Below are 20,673 nucleotides of genomic sequence, written 5' to 3' on the forward strand. Positions count from 1 at the left end.
TCCTCAATACACAATCTTCAATCCTCAATCCTCAGTCCTCAAACCTCAATTCTGAATCCTCAATCCTGAATCCTCAATCATCAGCCCTCAGTCCTCAACAATCAGTTGTCAATCCTCAATCCTCAACAGAATATCCACAATTCACAGTTTTCAATACCCAATACTCAATCTGCAATCTTCAAATCTCTATCCACAAACATCAATTCTGATCACTCAACCATCAACACTCAGTCCTCAGTGTTCAATCCTCAATCCTCAACTCTCAATCTTCAATCCTCAATACTGAATCTTCAATCCTCAATCCTCAATACTCAATCCTCAATCCTCAGACCCCAATCCCCAATCCTCAATCCTCAATCCTCATTCTTCAATCCTCAATACCCAATCCTCAATCTTCAATCCTCAATCCTCAATTCTCAATCCTCAATCCTCAGTCCTCAGACTTCAAACCTCAATCCTCAACCCTGAGCCCTCATCGTCAGTCCTCAAACCTCAATCCTCAACCCTCAATCGTCAATCCTCAATCCTCAATCTGCAATCCTCAATACTCAATCTTCAATCCTCAATCCTCAATCCTCAATCCTCAATATTCAATCCTCAATACCCAACTTTCAATACTCAATCCGCAATCATCATACCGCAATCCTCAATCCTCAGTCATCAATCCTCAGTCTTCAATACTCAATGGTCAATCCTCAGTCCTCAATACTCAATCGTCAATCCTCAGTCCTCAATCCTCAATCCTCAATCCTCGTACCTCAAACCTCAATCCTCAATCCTCAACCCTCATTCTTCAATCCTCAATACCCAATCCTCAATCTTCAATCCTCAATCCCCAATCCTCACTTCTCAATCCTCAATCCTCAGTCCTCAGTCCTCAATCTTCAGTCCTCAATCCTCAATCCTCAATCCCCAATCTTCAGTCCTCAATCCCCAATCCTCAATCCTCAATCCTCAATCCTCAATCCTCAAACCTCAATATTCTACACACAACCCTCAACCATCAATCCTCAGTACTCAACTATCAACCCTCAGTTTTCAATACTCAATAGAATATTCTGAATTCTCAGGATTCTATACTCATTCCACAATACTCAATCATCAAATCTCAATCCTCAATCATCAATCCTCAACACTCAATCCTCAAACATCTGTCCTCATTCTTCAATCCTCAATCCTCAATCCTCAATCCCCTAACGTCAACCCTCAATCCTCTATCCTCTGTCCTCAGTCTTCAATCCTCAATACTCAATCTCCAATCCCCAGTCCTCAATCCTCAATCATCAATCCTCAATCCTGAATCTTCAATCCTCAATCACCAATACTCAAACTTCAATCCTCAATACTCAATCTTCAATCCTCAATCCTCAATTCTCAATTCTCAATCCTCAATCCTCAATCCTCTATCGTCAATCCTCAATCCCCAATACTCAATCTTCCGTCCTCAATCCTCAATCTTCAATCCTCAATCGTCAATCCTCAATCCCCAACCCTCTATCCTCAATCCTCAATCCTCAATCCTTAATCCTCAATCCTCAATCCTCAATCTTCAATCCCCAATACTCAATCTTCAATCCTCAATCCTCTATCCCCAGTCCTAAATCTTCAATCGTCAATGCTCAATAATCAGTCCTCAACCCTCAGTCCTCAATCCTCAATCCTCAATCCTCAATTCTCAATACTCAATAGAATATCCTGAATTCTCAGTTTTCACGACTCAATCCTCAATCTTCAATATTCAAGTCTCCATCCACGAACATAAATTCTCATCACTCAACCCTCAACACTCAGTCCTCAATCTTCAATCCTCAATCCTCAATACTCAATCTTCAATCCTCAATCCTCAATTCTCAATTCTCAATCCTCAATCCTCAATCCTCAATCGTCAATCCTCAATCCCCAATACTCAATCTTCCGTCCTCAATCCTCAACCCTCAATCCTCAATCGTCAATCCTCAATCCCCAATCCTCTATCCTCAATCCTCAATCCTCAATCCTTAATCCTCAATCCTCAATCCTCAATCTTCAATCCCCAATACTCAATCTTCAATCCTCAATCCTCTATCCCCAGTCCTAAATCTTCAATCGTCAATGCTCAATAATCAGTCCTCAATCCTCAGTCCTCAATCCTCAATCCTCAATCCTCAATTCTCAATACTCAATAGAATATCCTGAATTCTCAGTTTTCACGACTCAATCCTCAATCTTCAATATTCAAGTCTCCATCCACGAACATCAATTCTCATCACTCAACCCTCAACACTCAGTTCTCAACCTTCAATTCTCAATCCTCAATCCTCAATCTTCAATCCTCAATACTTAATCTTCAATCCTCAATATTCGGCAAACAACCGTCAAACATCAATCCTCAATACTCAACCATCAATCCTCAATTCTCAGTACTCAATAGAATATCCTGAATTCTCAGTTTTCAATACTCAATCCTCAATCTTCAATCTTCAAGTCTCCATCCACAAACATCAATTATCATCACTCAAACCTCAACACTCAGGCCCCAATCCTCAATCTTCAATCCTCAATCCTCAATACTCAATCCTCAGTCCTCAGTCCTCAATCTTCAATACTCAATCCTCAATCCCCAATCCTCAATCCTCAATCCTCAATCGTCAGTCTTCAATCCTCAATACACAATCTGCAATCCTCAGACCTCAATCCTCAATCCTCATTCCTCAAACCTCAATCCTCAACCTCAGTCCTCATCCTCCATCCTCAAACCTCAATCCTCAATCCTCAATCTTCAATCCTCAATACTCAACCTTCAATCCTCAATCCTCAATCCCCAATCCTCAATCCTAAATCCTCAATCGTCAGTCTTCAATCCTCAATACACAATCTGCAATCCTCAGACCTCAACCCTCAACCCTCAATCCTCATTCTTCAATCCTCAATACCCAATCCTCAATCTTCAACCCTCAATCCTCAATCCTGAATTCTCAATCCTCAATCCTCAGTCCTCAGTCCTCAAACCTCAATCCTCAACCCTCAGCCATCATCCTCAATCCTCAATCCTCGTTCCTCAATCCTCAATCCTCAATCCTCAATCCTCAATAGTCAATCTCTAATCCTAGATCCTCAATCCCCAATCATCGATCCTTAATCCTCAATCTCCAATCCTCAATCCTCAATCCTCAATCCTTAATACTCAATCCTCAATCCTCAATCTTCAATCCCCAATACTCAATCTTCAATCCTCAATCCTCTATCCCCAGTCCTAAATCTTCAATCGTCAATGCTCAATAATCAGTCCTCAATCCTCAGTCCTCAATCCTCAATCCTCAATCCTCAATTCTCAATACTCAATAGAATATCCTGAATTCTCAGTTTTCACGACTCAATCCTCAATCTTCAATATTCAAGTCTCCATCCACGAACATCAATTCTCATCACTCAACCCTCAACACTCAGTTCTCAACCTTCAATCCTCAATCCTCAATCCTCAATCTTCAATCCTCAATACTTAATCTTCAATCCTCAATATTCGGCAAACAACCGTCAAACATCAATCCTCAATACTCAACCATCAATCCTCAATTCTCAGTACTCAATAGAATATCCTGAATTCTCAGTTTTCAATACTCAATCCTCAATCTTCAATATTCAAGTCTCCATCCACGAACATCAATTCTCATCACTCAACCCTCAACACTCAGTTCTCAACCTTCAATCCTCAATCCTCAATCCTCAATCTTCAATCCTCAATACTTAATCTTCAATCCTCAATATTCGGCAAACAACCGTCAAACATCAATCCTCAATACTCAACCATCAATCCTCAATTCTCAGTACTCAATAGAATATCCTGAATTCTCAGTTTTCAATACTCAATCCTCAATCTTCAATCTTCAAGTCTCCATCCACAAACATCAATTATCATCACTCAAACCTCAACACTCAGTCCTGCATCTTCAATCCTCAATCCTCAATCCTCAATCTTCAATCCTCAATACTCAATCTTCAATCCTCAATCCTCAATCTTCAATCCTCAATACTTAATCTTCAATCCTCAATATTCAGCAAGCAACCCTCAACCATCAATCCTCAATACTCAACCATCAATCGTCAATTCTCAGTACTCAATAGAATATCCTGAATTCTCAGTTTTCAATACTCAATACTCAATCTGCAATCTTCAAATCTCTATGCACAAACGTCAATTCTCATCACTGACCCCTCAACACTCAGGCCCCAATCCTCAATCTTCAAACCTCAATCCTCAATACTCAATCCTCAGTCCTCAGTCCTCAATCTTCAATACTCAATCCTCAATCCCCAATCCTCAATCCTCAATCCTCAATCGTCAGTCTTCAATCCTCAATACACAATCTGCAATCCTCAGACCTCAATCCTCAATCCTCATTCCTCAAACCTCAATCCTCAACCTCAGTCCTCATCCTCCATCCTCAAACCTCAATCCTCAATCCTCAATCTTCAATCCTCAATACTCAACCTTCAATCCTCAATCCTCAATCCCCAATCCTCAATCCTAAATCCTCAATCGTCAGTCTTCAATCCTCAATACACAATCTGCAATCCTCAGACCTCAACCCTCAACCCTCAATCCTCATTCTTCAATCCTCAATACCCAATCCTCAATCTTCAACCCTCAATCCTCAATCCTGAATTCTCAATCCTCAATCCTCAGTCCTCAGTCCTCAAACCTCAATCCTCAACCCTCAGCCATCATCCTCAATCCTCAATCCTCGTTCCTCAATCCTCAATCCTCAATCCTCAATCCTCAATAGTCAATCTCCAATCCTAGATCCTCAATCCCCAATCATCAATCCTTAATCCTCAATCTCCAATCCTCAATCCTCAATCCTCAATCTTCAATACTCAATCCTCAATCCTCAATCCTCAATCCTCAATCCTCAATACTCAATCTTCAATCCTCAATCCTCAATCCTCAATCCTCAACCCTCAGCCCTCATCTTCACTCCTCAATCCTGAATCCTCAATCCTCAATCTTCAATCCTCAATACTCAGTCTTCAATCCTCAATCCTCAATCCTCAATCGTCAGTCCTCAATCCGCAATCATCAATCCTCAATCTTGAATACTCATTCCTCAATCCTCAATCCTCAATCCTCAATCCTCAATCTTCAATCCTCAACACTCAAACCTCAATCTTCAATCCTCAATCCTCAATCCTCAATCCTCAATCCTCAATCTTCAATCCTCAACACTCAAACCTCAATCTTCAATCCTCAATCCTCAATCCTCAATCCTCAATTCTCAATCCTCAACCCTCAGTCCCCGTCCTCAATCCTCATCCCTCAATCCTCAATCCTCAATCCTCAATCCTCAATCCTCAATCCTCAATGATGAATACTCAATCTTCAATCCTCAATCCTCAATCCCTGATCGTCAATCCTCAGTCCTCAATCTTCAATCCTCAATCTCCTATCCTCAATCCTCAAGCGTCAATCCTCAATCCTCAATCCTCAACCCTCAATCCCCAGTCCTCAATCTTCAATCCTCAATCCTCAATCCTCAATCCTCAATTCTCAATCCTCAACCCTCAGTCCCCGTCCTCAATCCTCATCCCTCAATCCTCAATCCTCAATCCTCAATCCTCAATGATGAATACTCAATCTTCAATCCTTAATCCTCAATCCCTGATCGTCAATCCTCAGTCCTCAATCTTCAATCCTCAATCTCCTATCCTCAATCCTCAAGCGTCAATCCTCAATCCTCAATCCTCAACCCTCAATCCCCAGTCCTCAAACCTCAGTCCTGAAACCTCAATCCTGAATTCTCAATTTTCAGCCCTCAGTTCTCTGCAATCAATTGTCAATCATCAATCCTCAATAGAATATCCTTAATTCACAGTTCTCAATACTCAATCCTCACTCTTCAATCTTCAAATATCAATCCACAAACATCAATTCTCAGCCCTCGACACTCAACACTCAGTCCTCAATCTTCAATCCTCAAACCTCAATCCTGAGTATTCAATCCTGAATACTCAATCTTCAATCCACAATCCTCAATACTCAATCCTCAATCGTCAATCCTCACTACTCAATCCTCACTCTTCAATCCTCAATACTCAATCTTCAATCCTCAATCCTCAATCCTCAATCCTCAGTCCTCAATCCTCAATATTCAACAAACAACCCTCAACCATCAATCCTCATTACTCAACCATCAATCCTCAATTTTCAGTACTCAATAGAATATCCTGAATTCTCAGTTTTCAATACTCAATCCTCAATCTTCAATCTTCAAGTCTCCATCCACAAACATCAATTCTCATCACTCAACCCTGAACACTCAGTCCTGAATCTTCAATGCTCAATCCTCAATCCTCAATCTTCAATCCTCAGTACTCAATCTTCAATCCTCAATCCTCAATCCTCAATCCTCAATCCTCAATCCTCAGTCATGAATGCTCAATCTTCAATACTCAATCCTCAATCCTCAATCCTCAATCCTCAATCTTCAATCCTCAATCCTCATTCCTCAGTCCTCAATCCTCAACGCTCAGTCCTCATCCTCAATTCTCGATTCTCTATCCTCAGTCCTCAATTATCAATCTTCAAACCTCAATATTCAACACACAACACTCAGCCATCAATTCTCAATACTCAACCATCAATCCTCAAATCTCTATACTCAATAGAATATCCAGAATTCTAATGGTTCAATACTCAATCCACAATATTCAATAATCAAATCCCAATCCTCAAACATCAATTCTCAACACTCAATCTTCAACACTCAGTCCTCTCTCTTCAATCCTCCATCCTCAATCCTCTATCCTCAAGCGTCAATCCTGAATCCTCAATCCTCATCCCTCAATCCTCAGAGCTCAAACCGCAATTCCGAATCCTCAATCCTGAATGCTCAATCTTCATCCCTCAATCCGCAACAATCAGTTGCCAATTCTCAATGCTCAATAGAATATCATCAATTCACAGTTTTCAATACTCAATCCCCAATCTTCAATCTTCAAATCTCAATCCACAAACATCAACTCTCATCACTCTACCCTCAACACTCAGTCCTCAATCTTCAATCCTCAATCCTCAATCCTCAAACTTCAATCCTCAATACTCAATCTTCGATCCTCAATCCTCAATTCTCAATCCTCAATCCTCAATCCTCAATCGTCAATCCTCAATCCCCAATCCTCAATCTTCAGTCCTCAATCCTCAATCCTCAATCCCCAATCTTCAGTCCTCAATCCCCAATCCTCAATCCTCAATCCTCAATCCTCAATCCTCAAACCTCAATATTCTACACACAACCCTCAACCATCAATCCTCAATACTCAACTATCAATCCTCAGTTTTCAATACTCAATAGAATATCCTGAATTCTCAGGATTCTATACTCATTCCACAATACTCAGTCATCAAATCTCAATCCTCAATCATCAATCCTCAACACTCAATCCTCAAACATCTGTCCTCATTCTGTTTTTTAGCACAAATTTCACGGTAAACTTCACGTTATTTTAAATTGTAACGCGAGTTACCACCACCGTGAAGTTGCGTAAATTCCTTCTTCCCGGTTAGGGTTAGAAGGATGTTAAATTGTTCCAACACGATTATTAGTTGCAAATGTATATAATTTCAATTCACTGGTTGTACAATTGGATTTGTAGTTTTGTTTGGAAGGCTCCAAAGGCTTATTATACAGAATTTACTGAAACTGAAGCTGAGGACGTCTCGCGACTTCAACGATGTCGATTCAGAAAAAATGACCGAATAATAATTGAACGAATACTCTGAAGTATCCTTTTTGAATAACTTCGCCTTTCTCCTTCCATATCAAATCGTCAGCAAGAGCCGCAGAGCATATTCCAGCGAGGTAGGCCTTGACCTAAGTGACCAATTAGTAAACGTTTGGGGTTTATCTAATGGAAATATACTGAATTGTTCAGCAAATCAGCTCGCTGGACATTTCCCATGTAGGCTAGCCGAAAACCCAGCAGCTGTGGTGCACGCATGAGTCGTCAACGTTGACGACTTCAATTCTCATGTTTGAGCGTGCTTTTTGAGTATTTGATCAGAGCGAGCCGGAAATACCCCAGGCACGAGCCATGTTTGGCTCAGAAAACCCTACGATGGGTCATATCTTTGAGATATGTGGTCATGGTGACCGGTGGTACCTAGGGTATGGTTACGTTAGATGGCTTGGAACCCCTGATGGGGTTCGACTCTGATCTTTTTGATTCGTGCACCACATGAGGTTAGCTTACGACATGGAGGAGAAAGTCATGTTAATATTCAGAGCCAATGTCGCCGAGAAGGTTTGAATGTTTATTCAAATCGGCTATAGATATGATTACTGTTTCTTAGTAATTTCGCGTCAGGTTGGTCGATATCGCGAAACATCCTCCCCCCGTTGAGAGGGCACCGATCAACTATTTATTCTGTAAATATAGATGTCTGAATATGTGTACGGTTATATGTTTGTAATTTATATCGTTAATCGTTCTGCTCAGCCTCGTCTGCATGATTGGGCAGGGGTACCAGTCGTTTTACGCTTCGATCCAGTGTACTGGTGGCGGTTTTAACTGTGACAGCTCTAACGATGCCATCAGCACCTGGATAGACCTTGATGACTCTGCCAAGGGGCCAGTGTAGAGATGGAACGTTGTCTTCCCTGAGCAGGACGATTGTGCCTTTCTTTATCGGATGAGTTCCTTTGGTCCATTTGCTGCGAGTGGTCAATTCATTCAGGTACTCTCGATGCCATCTAGTCCAGAAGTGCTGCTTCACCTTCTGGATGTGTTGCCAGCTGGATAAACGATTTGCTGGAACGTCTCTGAAATCATGCTCACGCAGACTTGTTAATGAATCACCGATTAAGAAATGACCGGGAGTGAGGACCAGAAGGTCATTCGGAACAGAGGACATTGGGGTAAGCGGTCGAGAATTTAAAATGGCTTCAATTTCAATTATCAAGGTATTGAAATTTTCGAATGTGAAAAGTTCCGCGCCTGCTACACGTTTTAAATGATATTTAAACGACTTTACTGCTGCTTCCCAAAGTCCTCCAAAATGAGGTGTCAATGGAGGAATGAAATTCCAATTGATGCAATGATCAGCGAGGAACGTAGTTAATTTTCTTTGATGATCGTCTGATTGTAGCAATGAACGCAGTTCACGCAATTCATTATTTGCCCCAATGAAGTTTGAACCATTGTCCGAATACAGGTTTGCACAAAACCCTCTTCTCGCGATGAACCGTTTAAGAGCGGCAATAAATGCCTCGGTGGATAAATCGCTGACAAGCTCCAAATGTACGGCCTTTACAGCAAGACAAACGAAAACTGCCACATATACCTTGACCCGACTGCGGTTTCGGTGTTTTCGCTCCTTAATGTAGAATGGCCCGCAGTAGTCGACTCCCACGTGTGTGAATGGCCGAGATTCTGTGACTCTAGCTACCGGTAGGTCACCCATAATATAATCCACGGGTGGCGGTTGAGCCCGGCAGCAGCGGATGCAATTCTTGATAACCTTCCACACCTGATTTCTGCCATCAATAGGCCAATACCGTCGTCTGATAGCATACAGGGTTGCCTGAGTACCTGCATGTAATTGCGCACGGTGCTCATTTTCGATAATGAGTGCGGTGGCTCGCGTTTTTGGAAGAATGATTGGATGCCGTTGATTGAATGGCATTAATGAATTTTTTAACCGGCCTTCGACTCGCAGAAGCCCATCGCGATCTATAAATGGATTTAGACGTTGTATTCTGCCTTTTAAGGTATGGCCATTTCCTGTTGATAGATTCTTCACTTCTTCGGGAAAGTGAACTCGCTGTATTAGCTTGATCATAACATCATGAGCATATTTCAACTCCGATGCTGTGAGCTCTTCTGTTGCCGTATTCTTTCGTTTCCATCGAAAGCAGCGTGCGACGATTCTAATTAATTTCCCCCATGAGGAGAATCGTTCAATAATTCCAATATCGGGAATGGTTGTTGTTAAACATATGATGGTTTTCTGTTCGGGAAGACTGGCTAAACACGGCATATTTCCGGATGGCCAATGTGTTTCATCGTTATTTAACCATTTTGGTCCATGGTGCCATATCGATGGTCGCAAGAACTCTTCAGGTGATTGACCTCTGGAGATAAGGTCTGCTGGGTTGTCTGCAGTTGGAACGTGTCGCCAATTAGTGATGTTTGTTTTATTTTGTATCTCGGATACTCTGTTAGCTACAAAGGTTTTCAACAGATGTGGGGATGTCTGTAACTAATGTAGCACTATTGCGGAGTCAGTCCAATACACGGTACGGTTTACGTTGAACGGTAAAGCTTTCTGTGCTGTAGCGACCAATGAAGAAAGTATTAATGCTCCGCATAATTCCAGTCGCGGAATTGACTGAGTCTTCAGTGGAGTTACTTTTGATTTTGCGAATAGGAGTTCCACCTGGTAGCGATCGTTTGCATCTCTTGATCGGATGTAGATACAAGCTCCGTATGCTCGTTCGCTGGCATCGCAGAAACTGTGTAGCTCGATATGTACAGAATCGTTGATGATTGTCTTTCTGTTGAATGTGACATTGTTTAGGAGCGGCAACTGAGTACAATATTGCAACCATTCAGTATGTATGGTCATTGGCAACGACTCATCCCAGTCGATCTTCATAGCCCAGATCTTCTGTAGCAGAATCTTAGCTAGTATAATAACAGGTCCGAGGAGACCTAATGGATCGTAAATTCTAGCAATGACTGAACTAATGGATCGCTTGGTGATGGACCTTGTTGATTGGATATCCTTCACGGAATATCGGATTTCGTCATCGGTGGATTCCCAAAAAACTCCCAAAGTCTTTATAGTAGACGACTCCCCCAGGTGAAGCGTCTTGTTAATGTGTTCTTCGGGTAATCCATGTAAGAGTGGTTTATGATTTGATGCCCACTGTCGTATGTGTAATCCCGCTGACTTCAATAGTTGGATCATCTGGTCGCGCAAGGCTAACGCTTCTCCAGTGGTTGATGCTCCTGTAATTAGATCGTCAACGTAAAAGTCTCGTTTCAGAATCTGAGCCGCGTTGGGAAATCGATGTCCTTCATCCTGGGCCAATTGTGAGAGACAGCGAATAGCCAAATATGGTGCTGCGGATAATCCAAAGGTGACTGTATTTAATTCATAAGTTTTTAAATTTCCATTAGAATCGCGCCAAATGATCCTTTGGTATTTCCGATCTTCCGGACGAACAATAAATTGACGGTACATTTTCTCAATGTCGCCGATCAATGCATAACGATGACCTCGAAATCTAAGCAGAATATGTAGTAAATCTTGTTGAATTTTGGGTCCGACGTGTAGAGTGTCGTTGAGTGAGATGCCTGTTGTTGTTGCTGCGGAACCATCAAATACAACCCGCAATTTCGTGGTGTCACTAGCAACCTTCGTGACTCCATGATGAGGTAAATAGTACCCGTCACCTATCTCATCGATATCTTGCAGCTTCGACATGTGTCCTAAGTCCAAATATTCATTTAACACCGATTGATACTCCCGGCACTGATTTTGATCGTTCTGAAGCTTCCGTTCCAATGACGTGAAACGTTTTAAGGCCCTTGATTTTGATTCTCCAAGTTGAGACAATTTGTCGTTGAATGGAAGTGCCACTACGTATCTGCCGTCGGCATTCCTTCGTACGTTCCGTTGGAAATGCTCCTCACATCTCCGTTCGGCTTCTGAAAGACGTTGAATCTGGGGTCCGTCTTCTAACTCCCAAAATCGCGCCAAATCGTCCTGTATAGTAGTGACCGTATGACAAGCAATGTCTCGCGTGGGTTTGGAAACTGGGGCACTCCCCCCGATAATCCACCCCAATCTAGTTTTTTGCAAAAACAAGTCTGGACCGCAGGGAGGTGATAGATTTAATTGTCCGACGCTTAATAAGGACAGTGCCACTCCTGATCCTAATAATAAGTCAATCGGTGCTGGTATGTGGAATGTTGGATCTGCCAATTGTAAGTTTTTCGGAATTTTTATCTGCGTGCGGTCAATGGGTTGGTCCGGAATCAAGGAGGATATGGCTGGTATTGTCAGAAACGTCAATGTCCGGTTATAATTGCTGGTTTTTGATTGTATTATTGTTGTTATTGTGTGTTTGGACATAGTCGTCATGGTGTTCAGGACTCCTATCGGGATTGAACAACTTCTTAAAGAAATGCCAAGTCGTTTGGCAAGAGCTTCAGTCATGAAATTCGTTGAGGCACAGGTATCAATGAGTGTCCTACAAGGAACAGGTTGGCGATATTTGTTTAGAACGTAAATTTGAGCGGTCACTAGGATATCTTGCGTACGTGAATCGACAATAAATGCCTTATGAATTCCTCGTCGTGCTGACGATTCCAGTGCTAGTCAATCTGCTTGTCGTGGTGTTTCACTAGGATGAAAAGAATCTGTGGATCTTCGAGGTGTTGGTTCTTCATTTGTATTTGCTTGATGGAGTAGGGTATGGTGCTTCTTATGGCAGATGCGGCAGATACTGCTTGTACAATTGATTAAACTGTGACCATCCCTTAAACAATTCTGACATAGTGATGCTCTTTTTAACGCTGTGATCCTCTCTTGGACCGATAACCCATGAAATCGTTCGCAGGCCCAAATATAATGATCGCCCTTACAAATATGACATTGTTTATTTGATTTTGCTATATGTGGCCTCTCTTTTGCTCTACGATTATCATACGGGTGATGTGATCGTGCTGATAAAAACGCGTGGCCTCGCGATGGTCGGTGTTTGTGAATTCGAGACTTTCCTGAAGATCCAGCTTCTACTCGTTCGAATGAGGGAGGTGTTCTTGTGCTCGATGTGAGAGCACAATTTGCTCGCTTTTCTAAAAATTCTAATAACTCCGTATAAACTGGTACCTTCTTCTTATCCTTCAGAGTTAATTCCCAATGCCACACGGTGTTTGCATTTATTTTTGATATAATAATCGACAGCAGAAGGCTGTTCCACGAGGCTATATTTTCACCCAAGTTTATCAACGCGCGAAGGTGTTGATTCACCGTGTCTACTAAGTCGCCTAATGCTTCCGGTGTATCCTTGGTGAGTTTTGGAATATCTCGTAATGCGTCGCAGTGTCCTAAAATAATACGGCGCGGACAATCGAATTTTTCAGGTAACAATTCGATAGCGTCACTGTAATTCGCATCGGTAGTACTCAAAGCCTGAATGCAAGCCGCGGCCTTGCCGGTTAAGGTTGATCGCAAGTATTGTAATTTTTGTACAGGTGTTAAATCTTCGTTACGGTCAATCATTGACGAGAAGAGATCGTAGAATGATGACAATCCTTCAATTGTTCCGTCGAACGTCGGCAAACGCATTTCCGGTAATTTAATGGCCATTGGTGCCGGTGTAGTCGATGCCGGTGAAGGATTGGTACCAGATGTTGTGGCACTCGTTGACTGCTCATTATGTAACAACCGATTTGCCCTAGCTACTGCGGCGTAATAGTTATTTTGGATTTCATATCGACGTGCCTCTTCAGATTCGTCTAGTTCTTCGATGCTGAATTGAATATCGTCGAATTTCTTCCATGTCTCATTCAGGCCGTTCAAATGCATTTGCAATAAAAAGGTATCGCGTGAATCTGAATCCTCATAGTAATCGAGGAAGGTCGATAATGATGAAGTCTGCCCGAGGATGTGACCACGTTTTCGTCGCAAGGTACCGATATTCGGCCCTCGTGTAGCGGTTTGCGCTTGACTTGAACTTGCGGAAGTGTTCGGCATTGTGATTTGAATGAGACGAGAAAAGGAGGATAATATAAAGTAACGATCCTACCTTGTCGTTGTCAAGTTGATGATAATGTTGTAGTTTGAACGGTATCTAAGTCCTCTGTTCTCCTTGTAACCGTTGGATCGAGACCACCCTTGTAGTAGAATGTCCGACGAAATAAGTTGTAAATGACTCCTACTGGTACTGGATGAGCTGTGATCCGTGTACTATCACCCACTAAGATTCAGTGTTTATTGTCCACACTGTAATATTCAGTCTAGTTTATGGCACTAATTTGCACCTAACTTCGTTTCTAATGCACTGCACTGCACTGAAATCCGGCTCGAAGGACCAATGTTTTTTAGCACAAATTTCACGGTAAACTTCACGTTATTTTAAATTGTAACGCGAGTTACCACCACCGTGAAGTTGCGTAAATTCCTTCTTCCCGGTTAGGGTTAGAAGGATGTTAAATTGTTCCAACACGATTATTAGTTGCAAATGTATATAATTTCAATTCACTGGTTGTACAATTGGATTTGTAGTTTTGTTTGGAAGGCTCCAAAGGCTTATTACACAGAATTTACTGAAACTGAAGCTGAGGACGTCTCGCGACTTCAACGATGTCGATTCAGAAAAAATGACCGAATAATAATTGAACGAATACTCTGAAGTATCCTTTTTGAATAACTTCGCCTTTCTCCTTCCATATCAAATCGTCAGCAAGAGCCGCAGAGCATATTCCAGCGAGGTAGGCCTTGACCTAAGTGACCAATTAGTAAACGTTTGGGGTTTATCTAATGGAAATATACTGAATTGTTCAGCAAATCAGCTCGCTGGACATTTCCCATGTAGGCTAGCCGAAAACCCAGCAGCTGTGGTGCACGCATGAGTCGTCAACGTTGACGACTTCAATTCTCATGTTTGAGCGTGCTTTTTGAGTATTTGATCAGAGCGAGCCGGAAATACCCCAGGCACGAGCCATGTTTGGCTCAGAAAACCCTACGATGGGTCATATCTTTGAGATATGTGGTCATGGTGACCGGTGGTACCTAGGGTATGGTTACGTTAGATGGCTTGGAACCCCTGATGGGGTTCGACTCTGATCTTTTTGATTCGTGCACCACATGAGGTTAGCTTACGACATGGAGGAGAAAGTCATGTTAATATTCAGAGCCAATGTCGCCGAGAAGGTTTGAATGTTTATTCAAATCGGCTATAGATATGATTACTGTTTCTTAGTAATTTCGCGTCAGGTTGGTCGATATCGCGAAACACATTCTTCAATCCTCAATCCTCAATCCTCAATCCCCTAACGTCAACCCTCAATCCTCTATCCTCTGTCCTCAGTCTTCAATCCTCAATACTCAATCTCCAATCCCCAGTCCTCAATCCTCAACCATCAATCCTCAATCCTGAATCTTCAATCCTCAATCCCCAATACTCAAACTTCAATCCTCAATACTCAATCTTCAATCCTCAATCCTCAATTCTCAATTCTCAATCCTCAATCCTCAATCCTCAATCGTCAATCCTCAATCCCCAATACTCAATCTTCCGTCCTCAATCCTCAATCCTCAATCCTCAATCGTCAATCCTCAATCCCCAATCCTCTATCCTCAATCCTCAATCCTCAATCCTTAATCCTCAATCCTCAATCCTCAATCTTCAATCCCCAATACTCAATCTTCAATCCTCAATCCTCTATCCCCAGTCCTAAATCTTCAATCGTCAATACTCAATAATCAGTCCTCAATCCTCAGTCCTCAATCCTCAATCCTCAATCCTCAATTCTCAATACTCAATAGAATATCCTGAATTCTCAGTTTTCAATACTCAATCCTCAATCTTCAATCTTCAAGTCTCCATCCACAAACATCAATTATCATCACTCAACCATCAACACTCAGTCCTGCATCTTCAATCCTCAATCCTCAATCCTCAATCTTCAATCCTCAATACTCAATCTTCAATCCTCAATCCTCAATCTTCAATCCTCAATACTTAATCTTCAATCCTCAATATTCAGCAAGCAACCCTCAACCATCAATCCTCAATACTCAACCATCAATCGTCAATTCTCAGTACTCAATAGAATATCCTGAATTCTCAGTTTTCAATACTCAATACTCAATCTGCAATCTTCAAATCTCTATGCACAAACGTCAATTCTCATCACTGAACCCTCAACACTCAGGCCCCAATCCTCAATCTTCAATCCTCAATCCTCAATACTCAATCCTCAGTCCTCAGTCCTCAATCTTCAATACTCAATCCTCAATCCCCAATCCTCAATCCTCAATCCTCAATCGTCAATCAACAATCCCCAATCCTCAATCTTCAGTCCTCAATCCTCAATCCTCAATCCCCAATCTTCAGTCCTCAATCCCCAATCCTCAATCCTCAATCCTCAATCCTCAATCCTCAAACCTCAATATTCTACACACAACCATCAACCATCAATCCTCAATACTCAACTATCAATCCTCAGTTTTCAATACTCAATAGAATATCCTGAATTCTCAGGATTCTATACTCATTCCACAATACTCAATCATCAAATCTCAATCCTCAATCATCAATCCTCAACACTCAATCCTCAAACATCTGTCCTCATTCTTCAATCCTCAATCCTCAATCCTCAATCCCCTAACGTCAACCCTCAATCCTCTATCCTCTGTCCTCAGTCTTCAATCCTCAATACTCAATCTCCAATCCCCAGTCCTCAATCCTCAATCATCAATCCTCAATCCTGAATCTTCAATCCTCAATCCCCAATACTCAAACTTCAATCCTCAATACTCAATCCTCAATCCTCCATTCTCAATCCTCAACCCTCAGTCCCCGTCCTCAATCCTCATACCTCAATCCTCAATCCTCAATCCTCAATCCTCAATGATCAATACTCAATCTTCAATCCTCAATCCTCAATCCCTGATCGTCAATCCTCAGTCCTCAATCTTCAATCCTCAATCTCCTATCCTCAATCCTCAAGCGTCAATCCTCAATCCTCAATCCTCAACCCTCAATCCCCAGTCCTCAAACCTCAGTCCTGAAACCTCAATCCTGAATTCTCAATTTTCAGCCCTCAGTCCTCTGCAATCAATTGTCAACCATCAATCCTCAATAGAATATCCTTAATTCACAGTTCTCAATACTCAATCCTCAATCTTCAATCCTCAATACTCAATCTTCAATCCTCAGTTGTCAATTATCAATACTCAATCCTCAGTTTTCAATCCTCAATCTCCAATACTCAATCCTCAATCCTCAATCCTCAATCCTCAATCCTCAATCCTCATTCCTCAAACCGCAATCCTCAAACCTCAGTCCTCATCCTCCATCCTCAATCCTCAATCCTCAATCCTCAATCTTCAATCCTCAATCCTCAATCCTCAAACCTCAATCCTCAGACATGAATACTCCATCTTCAATACGCAATCCACAATCCTCAATCCTCAATCCTCAATCCTCAATCCCCAATCTTCAATCCTCAATAATCAATCTCCAAACCTAGATCCTCAATCCTCAATCTTCAATCCTCAGTAATCAATCTCCTATCCTAGATCCTCAATCCCCAATACTCAATCCTTAATCCTCAACCTTCAATCCTCAATCCCCAGTCCACAATCTTCAATCCTCAATGCTCAATACTCAATCCTCAATCCTCAGTCCCCAATCCTCAATCCTCTGTCCTCAATCCTCAACCCTCAATTCTCAATCCTCGATCCTCAATCCTCATCCTCAATCCTCAGGCATGAATACTCAATCTTCAATACTCAATCCTCAATCCTCAGCCCTCAGTCCTCATCCTCAATTCTCAATTCTCTATCCTCAAACCTCAATTCTCAATCTTCAATCCTCAATATTCAACACACAACCCTCAACCATCAATTCTCAATACTCAACCATCAATCCTCAAATCTCAATACTCAATCCTCAATCCTCAATCCTCAATTCCCAATCCTCAACCCTCAGTCCCCGTCCTCAATCCTCATCCCTCAATCCTCAATCCTCAATCCTCAATCCTCAATCACCAATACTCAAACTTCAATCCTCAATCCTCAATCCTTGATCGTCAATCCTCAGTCCTCAATCTTCAATCCTCAATCTCCTATCCTCAATCCTCAAGCGTCAATCCTCAATCCTCAATCCTCAAACCTCAATCCCCAGTCCTCAAACCTCAGTCCTGAAACCTCAATCCTGAATTCTCAATTTTCAACCCTCAGTCCTCTGCAATCAATTGTCAATCATCAATCCTCAATAGAATATCCTTAATTCACAGTTTTCAATACTCAATCCTCAATCTTCAATCTTCAAATATCAATCCACAAAAATCAATTCTCAGCCCTCAACACTCAACACTCAGTCCTCAATCTTCAATCCTCAAACCTCAATCCTGAGTATTCAATCCTAAATACTCAATCTTCAATCCACAATCCTCAATACTCAATCCTCAATCGTCAATCCTCAATACTCAATCTTCAATCCACAATCCTCAATCCACAATCTTCATTCCTCAATCCTTAATCCTCAATCCTCAATCCTCAGTCCTCAGTCCTCAATCTTCAATCCTCAATACTCAATCTCCAGTCCTCAATCCTCAACAATCAATCCTTAATCCTCAATCCTGAATCTTCAATCTTCCATCCTCAATACCCAAACCTCAATCTTCAATCCTCAATCCTCAATCCTCAATCCCCAATCTTCAATCCTCAGTAGTCAGTCTTCAATCCTCAATCCTCAATCCTCAATCCTTAATACTCAATCCTCAATCCTCAGTCATCAATCCTCAATCTTCAATACTCAATCCTCAATCCTCAATCCTCAATCCTCAATCCTCAATCCTCAATATTCAAACCTCAATACTCAACCCTCAGTCCTCGTCCTCAATCCTCAACCTTCAATCCTCAAACATCAATTCTCAACACTCAATCCTCAACACTCAATCCTCAACACTCAGTCCTCTCTCTTCAATCCTCCATTCTCAATCCTCAATCCTCAAGAGTCAATCCTCAATCCTCAATCCTCAAACCTCAATTCTCAGTCCTCAAAACTCAATCCCGAATCCTCAACACTGAATCCTCAATCCTCACACATCAATCCACAATCCTCAATCCTCAATCCTCATTCTTCAATCCTCAATCCTCAATCCTCAATCTGCAATCCTCAATACTCAATCCTCAATCCTCAATCGTCAATCCTCAAACCCCAATCCTCTATCATCAATACTCAATCCTCAATCCTCAATCCTCAATCCTCAATCCTCAATCTTCAATCCTCAGTACTCAATCTTCAACCTTCAATCCTCAATCCTCAATCCTCAATCCTCAATCCGCAATCCTCAGTCTTCAATCCTCAATACTCAATCTTCAATCCTCAATCCTCAATCCTAAAATGCTCAATCCTCAATATTCAGCACACAACACACAACCACCAATCCTCAATTTCTGAACCATCAATGCTCAATTCTCAATACTCAATAGAATATCCTGAATTCTCAGTTTTCAATACCCAGTCCTCAATCTTTAATATTCAAGTCTCCATCCACAAACATCTATTCTCATCACTCAACCCTCAACACTCAGTCCTCAATCTTCAATCCTGAATCCTCAATCCTCAATCTTCAATCCTCAATACTCAATCTTCAATCCTCAGTTGTCAATTCTCAATACTCAATCCTCAGTCTTCAATCCTCAATCTCCAATACTCAATCCTCAATCCTCAACCCTCAATCCTCAATCCTCAATCCTCATTCCTCAAACAGCAATCCTCAACCCTCAGTCCTCATCCTCCATCCTCAATCCTCAATCCTCAATCCTCAATCTTCAATCCTCAATCCTCAATCCTCAAACCTCAATCCTCAGACATGAATACTCCATCTTCAATACTCAATCCACAATCCTCAATCCTCAATCCTCAATCTTCAATCCTCAATCTTCAATCCTCAATAATCAATCTCCAATCCTAGATCCTCAATCCCCAATCCTCAATCCTTAATCCTCAATCTTCAATCCTCAATCCCCAGTCCTCAATCTTCAATCCTCAATGCTCAATCCTCAATCCTCAATCCTCAGTCCTCAATCCTCAACCCTGAATCTTCAATCCTCAATCCCCAATCCTCAATCTTCAATCCTCAATCCTCAATCCTCAATCCTCAATCCTCAATTCTCAATCCTCAAACCTCAGTCCCCGTCCTCAATCCTCATCCCTCAATCCTCAATCCTCAATCCTCAATCATCAATACTCAATCTTCAATCCTCAATCCTCAATCCTTGATCCTCAATCCTCAGTCCTCAATCTTCAATCCTCAATACTCAATCTCCAATCCTCAATCCTCAATCCTCAATCTTCAATCCTCAATACCCAATCCTCAACCTTCAATCCTCAATCCTCAATTCTCAATCATCAATACTCAGTCCTCAGACTTCAAACCTCAATCCTCAACCCTCAGCCCTCATCGTCAGTCCTCAAACCTCAATCCTCAATCCTCAATCGTCAATCCTCAATCCTCAATCTTCAATCCTCTATACTCAATCTTCAATCCTCAATCCTCAATCCTCAATCCTCAATATTGAATCCTCAATACCCAATTTTCAATACTCAATCCGCAATCATCATACCGCAATCCTCAATCCTCAGTCATCAATCCTCAATCTTCAATACTCAATGGTCAATCCTCAGTCCTCAATACTCAATCGTCAATCCTCAGTCCTCAATCCTCAATCCTCAATCCTCGTACCTCAAACCTCAATCCTCAATCCTCAATCCTCATTCTTCAATCCTCAATAGCCAATCCTCAATCTTCAATCCTCAATCCTCAATCCTCAATTCTCAATCCTCAATCCTCAGTCCTCAGTCCTCAAACCTCAATCCTCAATCCTCAATCCTCAATCCTCAATACTCATTCCTCAAACCTCAATCCTCAAACCTCAGTCCTCATCCT

The 20,673-nt window shown here is 41.7% G+C and overlaps 1 protein-coding gene across 1 annotated transcript; it reads right to left on the reverse strand.

The window, feature by feature from the left end:
- Window positions 1-8,455: 8,455 nt before the first annotated feature.
- Window positions 8,456-12,124, reverse strand: LOC143187448 (uncharacterized). The gene is made up of 2 exons (XM_076391669.1): window positions 10,276-12,124; window positions 8,456-10,197 (listed from the first exon to the last, which is right to left on the reverse strand). The coding sequence occupies exons 1-2, from the start codon at window positions 12,122-12,124 to the stop codon at window positions 8,456-8,458; spliced, it is 3,591 nt and encodes a 1,196-aa protein (XP_076247784.1).
- Between the last annotated feature and the right edge of the window lie 8,549 nt (window positions 12,125-20,673).

This window comes from Calliopsis andreniformis, unplaced genomic scaffold (assembly GCF_051401765.1).
Source record: "Calliopsis andreniformis isolate RMS-2024a unplaced genomic scaffold, iyCalAndr_principal scaffold0031, whole genome shotgun sequence".
NCBI lineage: Eukaryota > Metazoa > Arthropoda > Insecta > Hymenoptera > Andrenidae > Calliopsis > Calliopsis andreniformis.